The 20,161-nt window shown below is 40.0% G+C and overlaps 1 protein-coding gene across 2 annotated transcripts in view; it reads left to right on the top strand.

The window, feature by feature from the left end:
• Positions 1-20,161, top strand: part of PRRG1 (proline rich and Gla domain 1) — a 134,511-nt gene that overhangs the window by 51,892 nt on the left and 62,458 nt on the right. For both annotated transcript variants that reach the window (XM_073228091.1, XM_073228092.1), the window contains one exon: positions 9,320-9,370. In XM_073228091.1, coding sequence (XP_073084192.1) covers positions 9,361-9,370 — 10 coding nt within the window. In that variant the 5' untranslated portion in view covers positions 9,320-9,360. The remainder of the gene's footprint in view (positions 1-9,319; positions 9,371-20,161) is intronic.

Here is a 20,161-nt window from a genome sequence, read left to right as displayed (position 1 = left end):
GGTTTGGGGCTGATATAGGCAGTAGGCCTTGAACCCCATATCTCTGCAAGGAAATTATTTTCTTTAAAAGAAGATTCTGATATTTGGCAGTTTACTGCTAGCACACTAGGTGAGGCAGCTGACAGGCGGTATTGATCTTTTTCCTCCTGGGCTTCATCTTGCCCTGGTAGAGAGCTGCCTTGGATGGCTCTTTTTCCACCACGCTGACCTCTGCATAGGCAAGTCCTCTCAGAAAATCCTGGCCCATGCCTGACAGCCCTTTCCTTGTGGGTCCCCTGACACAACTGAGAATGGCTCAATTCTTTCCAAAAATACTTTATTAAATACTAATGAATAAACAAAATACAAGAAGTCCTGCCAGATTGACCAGGCATCTCTGATAGCACTGTACTCTATCACTGTACCACGAGTCAAATCTTTGGCTCCAGCTGCCAGAGATGGCTTCCTAAAATCTAAATTTAGCCATATGACTCTCCTGCTTAACTCTTTCATGGCTTCTCATTTACACAGGGATTGCATATAGTACATTAACTTTCTTAAGGTTTTTTCCTAGAGTAAGAATGGTTTTATAATTCTCTTTGCATAATGCTTATTTATCTGACTTGAAGGGGTTACAGTTAAAATTGAGACAGTTCTTGGGAAGGGTGAAGAACCTTCCTGTAAATATGCAAGTTCCAGCTCTTTCCGTGAGCCTTCCTAGAATGGCTTCATCAGAAGGGTCAGGGGGCACTGGATTTCACACTGCTTCCTGTGCTGGTACGGTTCTAAGGAGGTGTATCTAGCTGCCTCAAGGAAAAATCTCAGCGGGGGGCCCCTACAGCCCTCTATGTCAGTTTTTACGGAAGAGTTTAGCCCTGGCCCATGTTCTATATTGGTATTCCGCATAAGATTTTTTGGGAATGTTTGCTGCTTGAAATAAATGGTGGGGTGATTTCCAAAGTTCCTTTTGATTCCAAAATTCTCTGACAGTCTAGCCCCCCTTGACTGCCTTCTTGGCTTACTTTCTGTTAATTTTGTTCCATACAAATTAATAACTTGTTAGAAAATAGGGAAATTTCAGAGCAGCAAGAGGCTTTTACAAGTTATCTTGCTTAGTTGCCCACACTGAGCTCCAAAGTGTAGTACTCCTGAGAAATACTGATGGCTGACAGAAAGGATTATGTAGCCACATACATTGAAAGACTATACTTTTGTCATGTTGCTAATTAGCATTTTTAAGGCACTGAAAAGTCTTAGAATAAACCTGTTTAGCCTTAAGGCAGCATTTCTTACATGTAGTTGATCACAGCATTGTTTTTGAATACACCTTCTAACATCCTGTGGAGGTCAATTCGGGAAGCACTCATCTACTTCAGCCTCCTCCTTTTGCAAAGAATTTGAGATAGAAAATGATTTTCCAGTGCTGCACAATTAGTTACCAGGTCTCAGTCTCCTATTTATCCCCTGATTGTCTCTGTTTCAGTATGCTTAACTTCCTTTTCCCTCAGCTCTGTTGCAGTAGAATTGGCATATAACATTGTTGAAATTTAAGTTTAAGCTGTACAACGTGATGATTTGATACCCATATATATTGTGAAGTGATTGCCACAATAAAGCTAGTTAACAGATCTGTCACGTTACATCATACTTTTGTGTTTGTATGTTGAGGACTTTTAAGATGGCCTTGCTTCATATCTTTCCAATATATAATACAGTTTTGATAGCTATAGTCACCATGCTGTATATTACTTCCCCAGAATTTATTCATCTTAAACTGGAAGTTTGTACCTTTTAACCACCTTCATCCATTCCCCTTCCCCCTGCCCTGCCCCTGGCAACCACCAGTCTACTATCTTTATGAGTTTGATTTTTTTTTTTAGATTCCACATATAAGTGAGATTATACAGTATTTCTCTTTCACTGTCTGGCATTTCATTTAGCATAATTCCCTCAGGGTTCGTCCATATTGTTGTAAATGGAAGAAATTTCCTTTCCTTTTTTTTTTTTTTTTTTGGCTAATAGTCTATTGTGTGGGTATGGGTATGTATATAAATATATAACATTTTTTTATCCATTCATCTGTCAGTGGATATTTAGGTGTTTCCATGTCTTAACTATTGTAAATAATGCTGCAGTGAAATGGTGGTTACAGAAATCTCTTCCAGAGAGTGATTTCATTTCCTTCAGATATATACCCCAAAGTAGAATTGCTGAATCATTTGGTACTTCTATTCATTAATTTTTTTAGGAACTTCCATCCTGTTTTCTACAGTGGCTACACCAGGTTACAGTCCCAACAGAGTACAGGGGTTCCCATTTCTCCACACATTTGCTAGCATTTGTTATCTCTGTTCTTTTTGATAATAGACATTCTACCAGGTGTGAAGTGATAGCTCATTGTGGGTTTTTTTTTATTTTGATATCATTAATATACACTTACATGAGCAACATTGTGGTTACTAGATTCCCCCTATTATCAAGTCCCTACCACATACCCCATTACAGTCACTGTCCATCAGTGTAGTAAGATGCTATAGAATCACTGCTTCTCTGTGCTGTACTGCCTTCCCCATGCTTCCCTCTTACATTATGTATGCTAATTGTAATGCCCCTTTATCCTCTTATCCCTCCCTTCCCACCCATCCACCCCAGTCCCTTATCCTTTGGTAACTGTTAGCCCATTCTTGGGTTCTGTGAGTCTGCCGCTGTTTTGTTTCTTCAGTTTTTTTCTTTGTTCTTATACTCCACAGATGAGTGAAATCATTTGATACTTGTCTTTTTCCATCTGGCTTATTTCACTGAGCATAATACCCTCTAGCTCCATCCATATTGTTGCAACTGGTAGGATTTGTTTTCTTCGTATGGCTGAATAATATTGCAGTGTGTATATGTACCACTTCTTCTTTATCCATTCATGTACTGATAGACACTTAGGTTGCTTCCATTTCTTGGCTATTGTAAATAGTGCTGCGATTAACATAGGGGTGCATATATCTTTTTCAAACTGGGCTCCTGCATTCTTGTAAATTCCTGGGAGTGGAATTCCTCGGTCAAATGTTATTTGTATTTTTAGTTTTTTGAGGAACCTCCATACTGCTTTCCACAAAGGTTGAACTAATCTACATTCCCACCAGCAGTGTAGGAGGGTTCCCCTTTCTCCACATCCTTGCCAACATTTGTTGTTGTTTGTCTTTTGGATGGTGGCCATCCTAACTCGTGTGAGGTGATATCTCATTGTGGTTTTAATTTGCATTTCTCTGATGATTAGCGATGTGGAGCATCTTTTCATGTGCCTGTTGGCCATCTGAATTTCTTCTTTGGAGAAGTGTCTGTTCATCTCCTCTCCCCATTTTTTAATTGGATTATTTGCTTTTTGTTTGTTGAGATGTGTGCTCATTGTGGTTTTGATGTGCATTTCCCTGATGATTAGTGATGTTGAGCACCTTTTCATGCACCCATTGGCCATTTGTGTGTTTTCTTTTGAAAATTGTTTACTCAGGTTCATTACCCATTTTTAAATTTTGTTATTTTTTGCTATTGGTTCATTGTATATTTTGGATATTAATCCCTTAACAGTTATGTGGCTTGCAGATACACTCTCCTGTTCCTTAGGTTGCCTTTTCATACAGTGGATCATTTCTTTTGCAGTGCAGAAGCTTTTCAGTTTGATGTAATCCCACTTATTTGTTCTTTTGTTGTTTGTGTTTTTGGAGTCATATCCAAAAAAATCATTACCAAAACCAGTGTCAAAGAGCTTTTTCCCTTTGTTTCCTTGTAGTTTTATGGTTTCAGGTCTTACATTTAAGTCTTTAATCCATTTTGAGTTCATATTTGTCAGTGGCATAAGGTAAGGGTTCAGTTTCATTATTTTACATGTGAATATCTAGTTTTTCCAGCACCATTTATTGAAGAGACATCTTTTCTGTGGTGAGTTTTCTTGGCTGCCATGCCAATATTAGTAGACCTTATATGCATAGGTTTATTTCTGTGTTCTGGATTCTGTTCCTTTGGTCTGTTTGTTTGTTTGCCAGTTTTGATTCCTTACTGTTTTGATTCCTATAGTTTTGTGATATATTTTCAAATCAGGGAGCATGATACCTCCATCTTTCTTTATTCTTCTTTCTCAAGACTGTTGTGGCTATTTGGGATCTTTTATCATTCGATACGAAGTTTAAGATTATTTGTTTTAGTTCTGTGAAAAATGGCATAGGTATTTTGATAGGGATTTTATTGAATCTGTAGATTGCTTTGGATAGTATGGATTTTTAACAATATTAATTCTTCCAATCCATGAACCGAGGAAATGTTTCAATTTTTTTGTGTCTTCTGTGATATTGCTCCTCAGTGTTTTATCATGCTCAGTATATAGATCATTCACCTCCTTTTATTTCTTGTATTTTATTCTTTTTTATGCTATTATAAATGGGATTGTTTATTTCTCTTTCAAATAGTTCATTGTTAGTGTATAGAAATACAACTGATATTTATATGTTGATTTTTCATCCTGCAACTTTAGTGAATTCTTTTATTCTAACAGTTTTTTTGGTGGAGTCTTTAGGATTTTCTGTATACAAGATCATGTCATCTACAGAGAATTTCACAGCTTCCTTTCTAAGTTAGATGCCTTGTATTTCTTCTTCTTGTCTCAGTAGGACTTCCAGTAATATGTTGAGTAGGAGTGGTGAACATGGGCACCCTTGTGTTGCTCCTGATCCTAGAGGGAAAGCATTCAGCCTTTCATGTTGAATATGATATTAGCTGTGGGCTTCTCTTACATGCCTTTATTGTGTTGAGGTACATTCCTTCAATACCCAATTTGTTGAGAGTTTTTAAAAACCATTAGTGAATGTTGAGTTTTGTCAAATGATTTTCCTGCATCAGTTGAGAGATGATTGCTATTTTCTATTATTATGATGTATCACATTCATTGATGTGCATATGTTGAAGCATTCTTGCATCACAGGGTTGAATCCCACTTGAACATGGTGTATAATCCTTTTAATGTGTTGTTGAATTTTGTTTGCTAGTATTTTGTTGTGAATTTTTCATTTCTGTTCTTCAGGGATATTGGCCAATAGTTTTCTTCTAGTGCCCTTATCTGACTTTGGTATCAGCATAATGCTGGCCTCATAAAATGAGTTTGGAAATGTTCCCGCTTCAATTTTTTTGGAAGAGCTTTAGAAGGATTGGCACTAATTTGTCTTTAAATGTTTAAATTCAGCTGGGAAGCCATTTGGTCCTGGCTTTTCTTTGTTGGGAGGTTTTTGATGACTTGATCAATCTCCTTGTTACCGATCTGTTCAGATTTTCTGTTTCTTCATCATTCAGTCATGGTGGGTTGTATGTATCTAGGAATTTATCTGCTCCCTCTAGGTTGTCCAGTTTGTTGGCATATAATTCTTCATAGCAGTCTCATGATCCTTTGTACTTGTAGTATTATTTGTAATGTGTCCTTTTTCATTTCTGATTTCATGGCCTCTTTTATTTGGGGGGGGTCATCTTTTTAATGGACCAACTTAGTTTTGTTAATCTTTTCTGTTGCTTTCGTATTCTATATTTCATTTAGTTCTGCTCTAATACTTAGTATTTCCTTCCTCTACTAATTTTGGGCTTAGTTCGTTTTGCTAGTTCCTTGAGGTATAAAGTTAGGTTGTTTTTTTTAATATCTTTTTTCTTGAAAGTTTATTGCTACATACTTCCCTCTTAGACCTGCTTTTGCTGTATCCCATTGGTTTTCTTTATGCTGTGTTTCCATTTTTGTATGTCAAGATATTTTTTTTCACTTTTAATTTGTTTTTTGGTCTGTAGGTTGGAGTATGTTGTTTAGTTTCCATGTATTTGAGAATTTTCTAGCTGTCCTCCAGTTATTGATTTCTAACTCATACCATTGTGGCTATAAAAAATACTTGATATAATTTCTACCTTTTTGAATTTGTTGAGACTTAGTTTAGTGGCCTACCTTATGATCTATCCTAGAAAAGGCACCCTGTGCACTTGAGAAGAGTATGTATCTTGCTGCTGCTGCGTGAAATGTTCTGTATATATCCGTGCAGTCCATTTGGTCTTAAGTGTTTTAAATCTCCTGTTTCTTGATTGATTCTCTGGATGATCTATCTATTGTTGAAAATGGAGTATTAAAGTCCTCAACTATGATTGTCCTGCTGTTTATTCCTCCTTTAAGTTGTGTTAGTTTTGGTTTATATATTTAGGAGCTCCAATGTTGGATGCATAAATATTTATGATTGTTGTATCTTATTAACTGACTCCTTTTTCATTATATAATGATGTTCTTTGTCTCTTGTGACCATTTTTAGCTTAAAGACTATCTTGTCTGATGTAAGTATAGCTATCCCTGCTTTCTTTTTGGTTATCATTTGCTTGGAATATCTGTTTCCATCCCTTTACTTCATTCTGTTTGTGTCCTTAAAACTAAAATGAGTTTCCTAAGCATCATGTTGTTTGGATCTTGTTTTTTATCCATTTAGCTATTCTGTGTCTTTTGATTGGATAACTTAATCCATTTATGTTTAAAGTAATTATTGATAGGTAAGCACTTACTATTGCCATTTTGTTCTTTTGAATTCTTGTCATTGTATTCTTCAGCTCTAAAATTTGTTTTTTGATGGTTTCTCTTTGTTGAACTTCTCATTTTGTTCATGCATTGTTTTTGTAATTTCATTTAGCTTTCTGTCTGTGTGTTCTTGTAGTTCACTGAAGTTCTTTCAGAGGATTATTCTGAATACTTTTTCAGGCAGTTCATAGATCTCCATTTTGTTAGGGTCACTTATTAGGACTTTATTAGTTTCTTTTGGTGGTGTTCTGTTTACCTGTTTCTTCATGATCTTTATTCCTTGCATTGGTATCTGTGCATTTGTTTAAGTGGCCTTCTCTTTCAGACTTTACAGGTTCATTTTGGCAGGGAAAGACCTTCACCAGTTACTACATCTTTGAGGTACTTGACAGGTAGCCTCTAGCTACCATCTGGTAGCCTCTGAGGGCAGGGCTTGCTATTGGAGTTTCTAGATTGGCAAGGTCACCACCTGTGCTCTGAAGTTGTGGGGATGCCAGTGTCTGGTCTGCAGTTGTGTAGGCCTGTTAGTTGGGCTCCATGTTCAAGCAGGACCACTAGGCAACCATCTCCCTATTTGGGTGGGACTATTAACTGTGCTGTGCAGTCAGGTGGGGGCACTAGCTGGGCTCTGCAGTGAGCTCTGGTTGGACAAAGTTCCAGGCTGTGTTCTCTTGAGTCAGGGTGGTGGTGTTGGTTGAACTCTGTGATTGGGCAGAGGTGCAGGTTGGGCTGTGCAGTTACTCCTAGTTATACAGGATCTGAGACTGTGCCCCACAACCAGGTGGTACCACTGGCTGTACTCTGTGTTTAGGTGGGGCTGAAGGCAGGGCTTAGTGGCCTGATGTGGCCTCAGGCTGTGCTCTGGGATCAAGTAGGCCCAGAGACTGTGCCCTGAAATTAAGTAGGGCTGCAAGCTGGTGTTTGTGATCACATGAGCCATTAGCTATGCTCATCTGGTAGGCAACGTCACTGGCTAGGCTTCCTTGCTGGGTGGAGCCATAAACTATGCTTCTTGATTGGATGGAGTTACTGGCTGGGCTTCTTACCTGGCTGGGCAAGGCTAAAAGCTGTGTTCAGCAATTGGGTATGGTAAAGGCTGGCGTCCTCTGCTTATGAGGGTTGTAGGCTGAGTTCTGTGGCTGGGTGGGACTACAGGCTGGGCTCCCATGTTGCCCAGGTCACTGTTCAGGGTATGTGTGGCCAGATGCTATGCTCAGTAGTTGGGCAGGACTGCTGGCTTGGCTCCCTGACCAACTGGGACTGTAGGATAGGCTTCACGGCTGCTCCAGTTCTCTAGCCAGGTCTCTTGAGTGGGCAGGAATGTAGGCTATTCTCAGCACTTGGGTGGGGCTGGGAATTTGCTTCCCTTCCTGGGTGGGGTAGTAGAACAGGCTCCACTGGGGATGGACTGTTGGTAGGGATCCAAATCAGGCAGAACTGCCAACTGAGCTCCCTAGCCAGAGGGGGCCGTTGATTCAGCTCTGCATTTGGCCAGAGCTACTGGCTGGGATCTGTGCTTAGGCACTGCTCTAAGCAGAAATGTGGTCTGATAGAACCCGAGCACTGTTTGCTGTAAGCAAACTAACAAACTGTAACACCCCCATCTCTGTCTGATCCCCTTGGTTAAACCTTGCAGGTTCCTTCATTGATCCCTGTGAGGCAAGCCTTGAATGGGCTGCCTGGGAAGTATCCCACATGCCAGGAGAGCTGGATATCCACTGTGGGGTCTCTTTTCCATAGGCCTAAGGGAGCCCTCTGGGTGCCAATGCTGTGCTGGTGTCAGGGAAGGCCAGTGTGGTCAGAGCGTGTCCAGTTCTCTTACTCTTCTAATGTGAACTTCTCATGGTTGCATCTTCTCTATGGATAGTTGCTAGTTGGTCTTCTTGTGAGGGGGACTGAAGTCAGGAATGACCCATGTGGCCATCTGGATAATATCACTCTCCCTTTCATGCTTAACTTCAAATAGGTTGCATAATCCTTATTGGACAGGTAGATTGTTTTGTAATTTTGCTTCTCTGATGCTTAACTCCATCTTGGGAATGTGGCAGGTGAACAGTAAATGTGTGGTAGCTCTATGATTGAACCCTGTGAGAAAATGAAGCATTTATGGGGTGATTTAGCTTTCATGTATATATTTTCATCTTTGAAAAACAGAATTGCTGTTCCTCCGTGCAAAACTGCATTTGCAGTGTGGATTTTTTTCCTCTAAAGAGTCTATTGGATACAGATTCATACTGTTTATTAGTAATAACTCTGTGGTCTGTTTTGTTTTGGGGATAATTTGATTAGGAGTACTGCTGTTTGACACCATTCAGGAAAATGTTACACTGTAAATGGCATTGGATTTGTCACAGAATGACACTGAAGAGGAACCGGAGATGGCAAACTAATAACATGTGTGCTGTTTTGGTTATTAAAACTGTGCCTTTTGTCAATTCTATCTACCGTGTTTTGTTCTTATCACTGCCTTCCTAAGAGAGAAACATATGACCAATTTGATTTGTTATTTGTCAAGGACGGAAACTAATGTCAGATAAACAAGGTCATAGTAAGTTGATATAGAGCCTGTGCTTCCAGAATACTGTGGTTCTGTCCTCTGAGGTTAGATACCTGTTTGTGATGGAGAAAACGTTTATGTAAGGGGGCAAGACTGGATTGCACTAAAATGAAATGCTCATGTTGACCACATCAGCTTTAATGGAACTTATTAATATAGTGACTCAGCCTCTGTGAATCTGACTGTGTGTGTGTGTGCTGTGTTTTGTACAGGGAATCATCATCCAGGGATCTGCAGAAGACCTCAAGAAAACATGGGGAGGAGTAAGTTCACTTTGCTTTTAAATAATTTAGACTCTCTCCATTTTAATACACTGAATCCTGGAAATGAGATTTGCAACTCGAAACTTTTTTTGTGGACACCTATACTGTATTTCTGGTTAACATTAGAAAGTTTTCGTCTAACGCAGGACTGTGAAGAGAAAGACCAACAGACCATATTTTGTTCCCTGGCAGGGGCCATTTTTTTTCTTTTGCTCTTTTCTGGACATCTCCCAGTACAAGGAGAGAAGGCTCAAGCTCGATGTTATATAGACCTGCCCTAATCTCACAGCTTCTTTACAACTTTTATCGAAGTTACTCATATGTTTCCAATGACTAACAAAAAATGATTCTCTATGCAACCAGTGACAGTATTAAAAAAATTCATGTGTGAGGTTGATTTATAAATGGTCTTGATTTCCCCTAAAATGTTAAGGCCTGGCATTAAGAACCATTAGATGAATTCCTCTTATTTTTCTTTGCTCATAAGGCCATTTATGGGCATTGGACAAAAGACAAATTTAAGGTCCTTTTGTTGGTAATATTAATTAGCTAGCCACCAGTGACTTCATAAATTTTCCCAATGTAGACCATAAAAGCAGATGCTACAAAGAACCTCAGAGGGAGACTTGATTTTGTTTAGTATGGTGAGAAGAGTACTAGACAGAGTCATAGGCCTGAATTCAAGTTCTGCCTCTACTACCTTGATCATATCCTAGAGCTTCCCTGAACTTGCATCTCTGAGGTGCAATTAATACATTCCGCACTTCTAGCCTCAGGAAGTTGTTGTTGGCGTAATGTGAAAGCACTTTGAGAACTCAATAAAGTATAATGGAAGAGAGCAGTGGTATCTGCTTATTGCTGTCCTTATTGAATAAGTAATATCTTCACTGGTTCTGATTTCTAACGGTTCAAATGACGTTATTGATCAGATGCTTCTGTAGGCAGCAGGGATGGGACAGGGCTTATGTGAGTGACAGAGAGTGCCTCCTTCTGTTCTGTGCTCTAGGCACTTTGCTTGCCCCACCTTAGTACTGGGCCCTCTTAAGCAGCTCCAGTGACTTGCAGATCAATCATGGAAAATATCTTCCTGAACTTTGTTGAGTCAGGTTTTGCCTGTTTTCTCCAAAGTTTCCCTAGGAGATTGATTACCCCCAGGACTGTGGTTCTTTCCCAACCTTCACAAAAGATAACAATCTCTGACAGTTTAGAAATTTTTTTTTAATGCATACATTTTACAAAACTGGTCACACACAGTTCTGGGACTAATTAATGCCATGTTCTAACCCCACATCAGTTATCAACAGAAGCTTCCAGAGTAACTCAGCATGGCTTGGTACTCACCTACTCTCAAGCCTCAGATAGATTTGGAGAATGTTCTGATTGTCGGATTTCATCATGGACATACGGAGGAAAGCTGTACTGAGACAGGGCAAGACATTCCTTCCTGTTTCCTCTGTTCCTTTTCAGAAGGATCATCAGGTCATTAGCGAGGCCATCATGAAGTGCTTACTTTAAAAGGTGCCTTAGCACGTATTTGTTTAAATGGTTGGACAGTTAATAGAGTTCTTGCTAAAGGACAGGGCATGATAATGTAATCTGCGAAGATGAGCATGTTTCCAACCTGGAGATAAGGGAAGTACTTCAAGAAATGCTACTTTTGCAATACACAGAAGGTAGTAATAGCATTATTTTGACTGTGTTGACTACTTTAAAAGCACCCTTAACGTCCTGAATCTCAGAGCCTCTATCCTTCACTCTCCAAGCTTGACTTAGTTTGTCTGATCTCACTTGTTTATTACTGACATTGTCAGTGAAAAGACGCTACTGTGTGCTCATTTTTTCTTTCCTGGCATTGTACAATGAGGTTTGTACTGGACTTGGCAAAGAGTCTCTCAAACATGGCTCAGTGTGTCACACAAAGGGACAGCAGAGGGAAACAAAGACATGGCACTAGCCTCATTAACTAAGGAGCCATGAAAATAAAGAACACAGCTGGAAAACCAGTGTAGGTGAAAATGCAGGCAAATTTCTTTTAGTATTCTCTGATATTAGATTAAGAAATTATATCTTAAATGAATCATTCCTTTGTGACATGAAAAAAATTATAAACAGTCTTAAATAAAAACAGTAGAGGAGATGAGAACATACTTGTGCCTTTAACTTAATAGGCCACCATCAGTGTCCTTTGTATGTGGCATTGAAATCTCATTTACCATATATGAGTTCTGAGCTAGGGATTAGTATTTGTGACTCTTAAGAATGTATAATACTTTGCTGTTAATAAGTATTCATTTGCTGGGTGAGTATTCATCACTGTATCTGTTAACAGCTAAAACACGTGCTTATCAGACAGTGAAGTGCCTCAAATACCAAAATCCTCTGAGCAGCAGTGGTCGATAGCTGTAGTAATTCTAAGGCAACAGCTCTGATAGGCAGTCACCAAGGTAGGTAAGATCACTTGACTCAGAAGCTTGTTGTGTACAACCCAGTGGGAGGTGCCTAAGGCACCAATTACCTGGTGTAGCTCCAGGGGAAACGTGTTCCTAGAGCGGGGCGAATAAACTGGTGTGACCGAAGTCAGTCAAGGGAAAAGCTAAATTGGGAGAAATCCATTGCAAGAAGCCTGGCTCTGTTCACCCCTCTAGCCACTCTCGCTTGGGTCTTGGCCAGCACTTGCCTCCCCCATGCCTACCTCTTCCAGGAGAAACTCCACAGGCAGAGCCCCAGCAACTGATAGGGGCCAGACCAAGTTGTGCAATAGAGGGGAGATGAGAACAGCTTCTCTCCACCTCATGTCCCTTGAGGCTGTGGGAAGAAACACCTATTAATATGGAAATAGATTAAGGCCAGGTGAGGGAGTCTGGAAATACTGCAATTTTACTCCATACCTAGTCAAAGTCACCCTTCTTGATCCATAGGTTTTTATCTTTGTGGTTGTTCTTTACATAAAGAATATAATACATCATGGACTACCAGAAGAGTATGAGATGACTGTTAAAAATAAGAACAGCACATATAAATAAAATCGTGTGAAATTTTAGTAGAGAATTAACATTTTCACAAAGAAAAGAATGTGAGGATTTTACAAATGTGTATATATATATAGGCTCACAACATATTATGTACATAATACTAGAGTACTTATCTTTAATCTTCAGATGAAAATTAAAGCTTTATTCTGCCTTTTTATTTTGCCCCCCACCAACCCATCCCGGTTCCCAAGCAACTGGCATTTTCATGGCAAAATGAGACAAAGTCTCAGTGATACCGGGGTTCTTGCTTGTGGAGTCGAAGAATGAACTTAGCAAATACCCAAGGTAGGAGAGCCAGGGCAGAGGCTTTAATTGAGAGATACAATGAGAGGACAGAGCTCCTGGCTCATTGCAGAAGGGGACAAGAGAGCCCGTGATGGTGCGTTGTCTAGGGGATTTGTAGTTGGCTGAGAATTTTCAGGAATGTGGGTAAGGGCTAGGGATGCAGACTCGTACCACCTGCCCTGCCCCCAAGGTGGGCTGGGTTGTTGTCTGTTTGCTAAGGCTGTTTATAGTTGAGATACAGTGAAGTCACGGGTTATGCTGAGACACCCTTCTCTATTTGTGGAATACTCACACATTTCAGGCCAAGTTGCATCTGGCCTTTTGAGCTTTAACTGATCTCACTGAAGATGTCTATATTCCTAGTTTGGTACCTTTACCCTAGAGAATTAGTGTGATCTTGACTTTGCATAATGCTTAACACAGAGTTTCGATAGGGATTTCTTTGCACATTGTTACATTGTTCTGTCTATAATTGTCTTGCTTTGCTTTTTTCGGAGGCCCTCACCCTACTCTGACTACACCCACGGTCCCTGTCTCATTCCCCCTTCTACAGATAGAGACCCTAGCTGCTGCTAGGGAAAGGGGGCAAAGACCGCTCTGGCTGCTTCATGCTGAGAGGGGTCGCAGTAAAGAGTGCAGTTAGGTCTCCATCACTAGTCGGTTGAGAGAGCCTCGAAACATGGGCACTTCCATCTGGGTTCCATTACTATTACTATTTGCAGTTTTATGGCTTCCAGGCAAGATAGGACAAATCATGTTATTAGGTTAGATAGCAACATCTGGAGTTGGATTTTCCATTTTGGAGGAATAAACTTGATGAGTTTAAGAATGCATGGCTGAATATGAGAACTAGAAATAGTAAAACTTTAACTGAAATGATGGGAGAAAACTAGCACATCTGGTGAATCATAGCTAGATATTTTGGGGAAACTAGAATTCTGGATCTAGGCTATATCCCAATGACTAGTATTAGGATTTAATATAGATAAGGCTGCATTATTGAAGCAATACTTTTCTCTAAAATAACCCTCATTTTTATTAGAAGTAACCAGATTAAGAAAATAATTAACACTTGGCTTGATTATTTGCATAAGTGCATCAAGAAGAGCAATTGATTATATAGGTTTAAATGTGCTTTGCTGGTACTTTTTATAAGGAATTTCAGATTGGACATTTAAAGGCCTCTCAGGGCCATAAAGCCAAGCCAGACTTGCCATCAGATTGTGCCTGCAGTACCTGTAGATTTGGGTGAATTCCTCTCTTCTTGAGGTCCCCAAGATATTCCTGAGGTTCCTGCACCTCCCAGGAATGACCTTCCTTACCCAGTAAGGCTGCTGGCAACCCTGTAAGCAAGGTACCAGGCCAATTTTTTCCAAGGGGCTTTGTTGGCTCTATAAAGTCAATCTTAGTTCCTTAAAGCTGTCTGGTTCATATGAGTTTACTCTTAGGTATGACATTCCTGTCAAAGCCTTGGTAATATAACCAGTGTTTTTAATTGGTCCTCTTACAAGGAAAGCAGATTCTTACTGAACTTATGCAAATAAATATACTGCCATGAAATATAAAAATAGTCACTGAGAGTTTTTAGATTCTGAAGGGATCAGGTAGAGAGAAAGATAAATGTTTCAATTCTGCTTACAAAGGTATTGTCATTTACTAAACTGTTGTCAGCTTAAGAAAAAAAGCTTAAAACAGTTTATCAGCAACATTTGAAACAAAAAGCCACAAAATCATTTTCCTTAGTTTACTTAATCTTATGTAAGCAATACCTGCTCTGCTGAAATCTAGTTCAGGATACTTGCTCTGCTAGAATTTAGTTCTTTATTAGTTTAGGAGTAATAAAACAGTGACTATAAATGACAAAACTTACAAATGACAATGGTGAAAAATCTGATGAGCGCTTACTGTAAGACAGTTGACATAAGGAAATTTGGATATTTCTGTAACATAAAACATTAGCATCATTTCCTTTGACAATGCTTTCCAGGTAATTATATATCAGATAAATAAGCCAAATTAGGCAAATATTTTCCTGATGAGGAGAAAAAATTCCTCTAACATGTTCCAGGGGCCCTCTGGAAAATATCAGAGTTAACTAGAGGTAAAAGCACCTTTTTGAATTTGATTTTAGGAAACTGTCAGAAGAAAGTCTTTTTAAGGCACTTGCCTAAATAGAATCATACATAGGTCACTATGAAACAATACTTCTCTATTTAACCAGAATGACAATAAAAGCTTAAAGGCAAATACAGAAGGTTGCACAGTACTTAGACAACTCATTGAGACTTTAAGTATGAGAAACTGCTTTGATAAAACAATTAGAAAACGCTTTGCAGTCTTTCAACATTAAGAGCCATTTTTTCCTTGAACGATTTAACAGATAACATCAACTTGAATGACTTTAGGTAAACTTAGGCAGCTGATAACTATAAGGACATGTCCGTTTCAGTTCAACTTAAATTAGCATTAATGCTTAATATTTTCTATTAGAATTTTCTGGAAGTTTTAGAATGCCCAATTTTTACAAGTGCTTGTTTTTAAATCAATTCTTATTAACACCATCTGGAGGTAGAAAAAGATCTTTCATTTACACATTTAGTCACACAAACATACAGATTGAGATGTAATGACTATAGTTAGCAATACTATTCATAAAAGAACATATACACAGACAGGTAAACTGATACAGAGATTTGAGTTACTGATATCCAATTGCCTTCTTTCTTTTTAGCTTATTTGACTTAAAGTATCTCAGTTTTCAAGAGTACACTCTAAGGAGGCAAGCAGTTTATATAACTGGGTTAAGGTCTAGATGGCCCCAGATAAACAGGGCCAATGAAGGCTCTGAACTGATAGGGACTGTGTGTGTCCAGGGGGCTGGAAATTAAATGCAAGTATAATTCTAGCACCATTTAATTTAAAACCAGACTGTATTGCAGAAGATTAATTTTTTTCTGTTTCAGGGAGTTTAGTTTAAAAACCTCCAATTTTTGAGGATAATAATGAGCCTGATAAGTAGAATAGATTTTCACCAAAAATTTAGAAAACCAGTTCCATATTGTAGTAGTGCATGGGACTTTTGTCTATTTTCCTTCCTGGGGCAAAATATATTTAGCTGCATAACCTTATTATATTGCATACTTCTCTCAGGGGCCAAGCCTCCCTAACCAGAGAGTTTCTTTGAGGCCAGGCTTGTGTGCAGAAGATAAGACACTTCTTTTTCAGGGTCTGGGGATTAAATTGCTCCCAATTCTTTAGAATGCATGCCAGAGGTGTGTCTGGCTTTAAACTTGAAGAGGATGCTCCCATCTGGAAGAGAGAAAGAAAGACAGGTGTGCGACACCTGGTAGGCCTTTTCTCTGTGAGGGCGTCCCCTCGCCTTGGAGCCTGGGTGATAGTGGTCAATCACCTCCTCTGCCAGGCCTACTGGATTTAACCACGCCTTACCAACATGGCCTGTACCTTGCCTTGATTTCCCTCTTGGCCTTCACACTAAGCAAGAGTTGCTTCAGAGCCCTGAATCTAGTGGGACCTCACCAGTATGCTCTTACTTTACGCCTTCTGGGAGTCCTAAACCAGGACCCTAGTTTCTCTGCACAGGCTTTAGCATTTCACACGGGATCATTCTTTAAGAGGCCCCTACCTGTCTGATAAATTCAGGGACTGTGTGACCTATCACTGCCAGACTTGTGGTCAGTAAGAGTTACAAGCCCCTTTCGCTTCCTTGGGGGCTGCAGATAAGGAAATTCCATAGCCCCAGGATGACTGCCTCTAAGGAAGAGAGTTCAATAGAATAGAGCCATTTACATGTTGGGCTCAAGGTTTCAGCTTGACTACTTCACAGATTTCATTTTCATTACACAGGAAAAAGTGGTGCAGGCCTAAGAGGACTGCTTTGAATGAGGAGCAGGGGAACTTTTTCCAAGGCCAGAGATAAAATTCACAGGCTGCCACAGACATATATGGGAGGGGTCTAAACTCTCAAACACCAGTTTCTGCCACTGCCTGGGAATTATCCTGCTAGTCACTCACTGTAACAAAGCTGATCTGTAAGATCGGAGGTCATCTGTGACTCTTGCATAGGCAGCAGCCTAGCCAGAGGTTCACTCAGTGCCATCGGATCAATCAGCCAGAGCCGAGATCCAGGACTACTGTCTACTAGTCCTGGAGTCTGCAGATTAGGATCTGAAAGTAGGAAATCGGTTCAGCCAGTCCCAGACATTCCCGTCCGGTAGTGGGGGATCAAGGAACAGCAGACACTGGGAAACCTTTCACCTGAGACTTAAGACTGGTAGCCAATGCTAATTATCTTTTAAGTGGCTAACGGGTGCCCAGACACATTTTATGAGATAAAAAAGGGCAGCATTAAGTTAGGAATAAGAGTGAAGCATGGATCTCCTACCTTGCAGTGGTGAACATCAGGTTCCATGAAATTGACGAAGTTAGTGGCACACATAGAGCGTGTAAAGGAAGTAAAGAGCATCTTTGCCTTACCCAGAGGCCAGGGCGGCCTGAAAAGGCAGGCTGAAAGTCAGAGTGAGAGAGAGAGAGACACTCCTCACGGATACCCAGTCGGGCTGTCAGGATCTGATTACAGACACGTGGGCCTTTGAGAAGCCACTGAAGTGTATCCTCAGCCTAGACTCTCACAGTTGCCCACGGCTTTCCTCAGTCCCTCGCATCCAAGGAGAGCCTCTGAAAGGGAATCCTGGCCTCCACTCAGTTGACTTTCCCGGCTCCCAAGGGAGATGGGAGATCCACTGAGGGAGACGCGGGGGAACCTGTCGCTCAAGACTGAGATTGGCAGCCGGGCTAGTCCCATTTAAATGGCTGATGAGTGCCTGATTTTGAGTGACATAGACAGCTTCCTTCTATAAGGACAGTGAAAGAAAAAGGCAGGCTCGGATACCAATACCTCCGAAGCTATCCCGGACGAGCCCCCCAAAATGATGCCAGGGTTCTTGTTCATGGAGCCGAAGAATGAGCTTTGCAAACACTCAAGGTAGGAGAGCGAGGTTAGAGGCTTTTATTGAGACATACAGTGAGAGGACAGAGCTCCTGGCTCATTGCAGAAGGGGACAAGAGAGTGTGTGATGGTTGTGTTGTCTAGGGGATTTGTAGTCGACTGAGGATTTTCAGGAATGTGGGTAAGGGCCAGGGATGCAGACTCTGTACCACCTGCCCTGCCCCCAAGGTGGGCTGGGTTGTTGTCTGTTTGCTAGGGCTGTTTATACTTGAGATACAATGAAGTCATGGGTTATGCTGAGACACCCTTCTCTATTTGTGGAATACTCACACATTTCAGGCCAAGTTGCTCCTGGCCTTTTGAGCTTTTAACTGATCTCACTGAAGATGTCTATATTCCTAGTCTGGTACCTTTACCCTAGAGAATTAGTGTGACCTTGACTTTGCATAATGCTTAACACAGAGTTTTGATAGGGATTTCTTTGCACATTGTTACACTGTTCTGTCTGTAATTGTCTTGCTTTGCTTTTCCTGGAGGCCCTCATGCTACTCTGACTACACCCACGGTTGCTCTCTCATCAGGACTCCACAAAGCAATTTCTTGGGAGTTTTCTTGCTATGAAATTTGGGATTATTCTGTTACCATGCTTGAGTAGAATTTGATTTTTAAATCATATATGTTTCCCTGTTTCATTCTGTGTCAGAACACACCTCTCACTGCATGTTCTAGGTGTTATGGTAGCAATTTATGATCTTTATTAGCCTAATATGCAGCTATTGATGGCTAATTTCACTGCCTTAGGAACAGTTTCTGGAAGAAGTTCATCATACTATCTCAATATCAGCAAGCCACAAGATGCTCCTACTCCTCTTTTACAAAATAAGAATAATATTTAGCCATGATTCTTCAAAAAGATCAATTTTTGTTTGACTTACAGAAAACAATATCTGGAATAGCTGAATGATAGGAAGCAGATAGGTCTTATTTTGGAGAATATTTAAACTAAAAATATAAAGACACCTTAGGATTTTTTTCTGTTTCTTCTCTTCCAGTATTTAGTCATGGGAAATAACTTTTACCTAGCTTAGAAGAAAATACTAGGTCTATAAAATCTTAAATCTGGAAAGTCAGTTTCTGTCTTCATTTTCCATACTTAATGGTAGCAGGTCCTTTGTGTTCTTGTATATATGAACATACTGTCATGCTCTAGAGAAACAGTGGTGGTGCTGACAGTCTGCTTTTTTATTAAAACAGAGCAGCATAATTCCTTTGGGTCCCTGGATGTGCTTGGCTCCTTTAGCCTAAGGAACTGTACCATGTCCCCCACACTTGTCAAGACTTAGGAGAAGAAAGGATGGTTTATAGTTACCATAGTAAGTCTCAAAGCTCTTTGATTCACTGCTGAACTACTGCTCAATTGAGGCCAATCTGGACCTTTCACTTGGAGCATACAGCTCCATATTTTCAAACAGGGAAAGAACATTTAAACTGACAAGCCTTAGTAGAAAGCGACCATCTCATAATGTAGGGCCTAATTTTATTTGACAGCTCCCTGGTTTATAGTTCAAGTGAAGGCACACATTCAAAGACAATTAATTATTTAATTTTCTGGCATATTCATGCATCTGCAGCTTAAATGCTGTCACCAATTTATCATAAACCCTTATATAACAGCAATATAAATCTGTTTGAGGTTGATGACAGCCATTATTTTTTTCTTGGCAAGTCTTTCCCACTAGAAAAAAAAGCTATTTGAGCGTCAGGCTACTTTTTTTTTTTTTAAGTTATAGTAGTGTTTGATGCCTTTTATCTTTGATGCAGTCCTCTCTGCCTTTTACCTAATTTAAGAAGAAAATAACCTTTGGTACTAAGTGTAGAATGGTTTGTCAACCTCAGCACTATTGACTTTATTTAAAATTGAGACAGAATTCACATAACATAGAATTGACCTTTTTAAAGTACAAGAGTTAGGGGCATTTAGTACATTCGCAGTGTTATGTAACCATCTAGTTTCCAAACATTTTCATCACCTCCAAAGGAGACCCCACATCTAGTAAACAGCTATTCTGTTCCTCCCTCTCTCCAGCCCTGGTAATCTGTAATCTGCTTTCTATCTCTGTGGATTTACCTATTCTGGATATTTCACATAAATGGAATAGTACAATATGGGACTTTTTATGTCTGGCTATTTTCACTTGGCATACTGTTATTTTTAGGTGTATCCATGTTCTATTAGTTATTAGTACCTTATTCCTTTTTATGGCTGAAGAATATCCCATTGTGTGAATATACCACATTTCGATCATCCATTCATCAGTTGATGGACATTTGGGTTGTTTCTGCCCTTGGGCTATTGTGAATAGTGCTGCTATGAACGTTGATGTGCAAGTTTTTGTTTGTATATTTGTTTTCTAGTGACTGTTGTCATTTGGGGCCAGATGATTCTTTGTTGTTGGGGGCTGTCCTGGGCACTGGAGGGCATTGAGCACCATCCTTGGCCTCTCCCCA

This window comes from Manis javanica, chromosome X, assembly GCF_040802235.1.
Source record: "Manis javanica isolate MJ-LG chromosome X, MJ_LKY, whole genome shotgun sequence".
NCBI classification, from domain to species: domain Eukaryota; kingdom Metazoa; phylum Chordata; class Mammalia; order Pholidota; family Manidae; genus Manis; species Manis javanica.
This window is presented reverse-complemented; position numbering and strand designations above follow the sequence as displayed.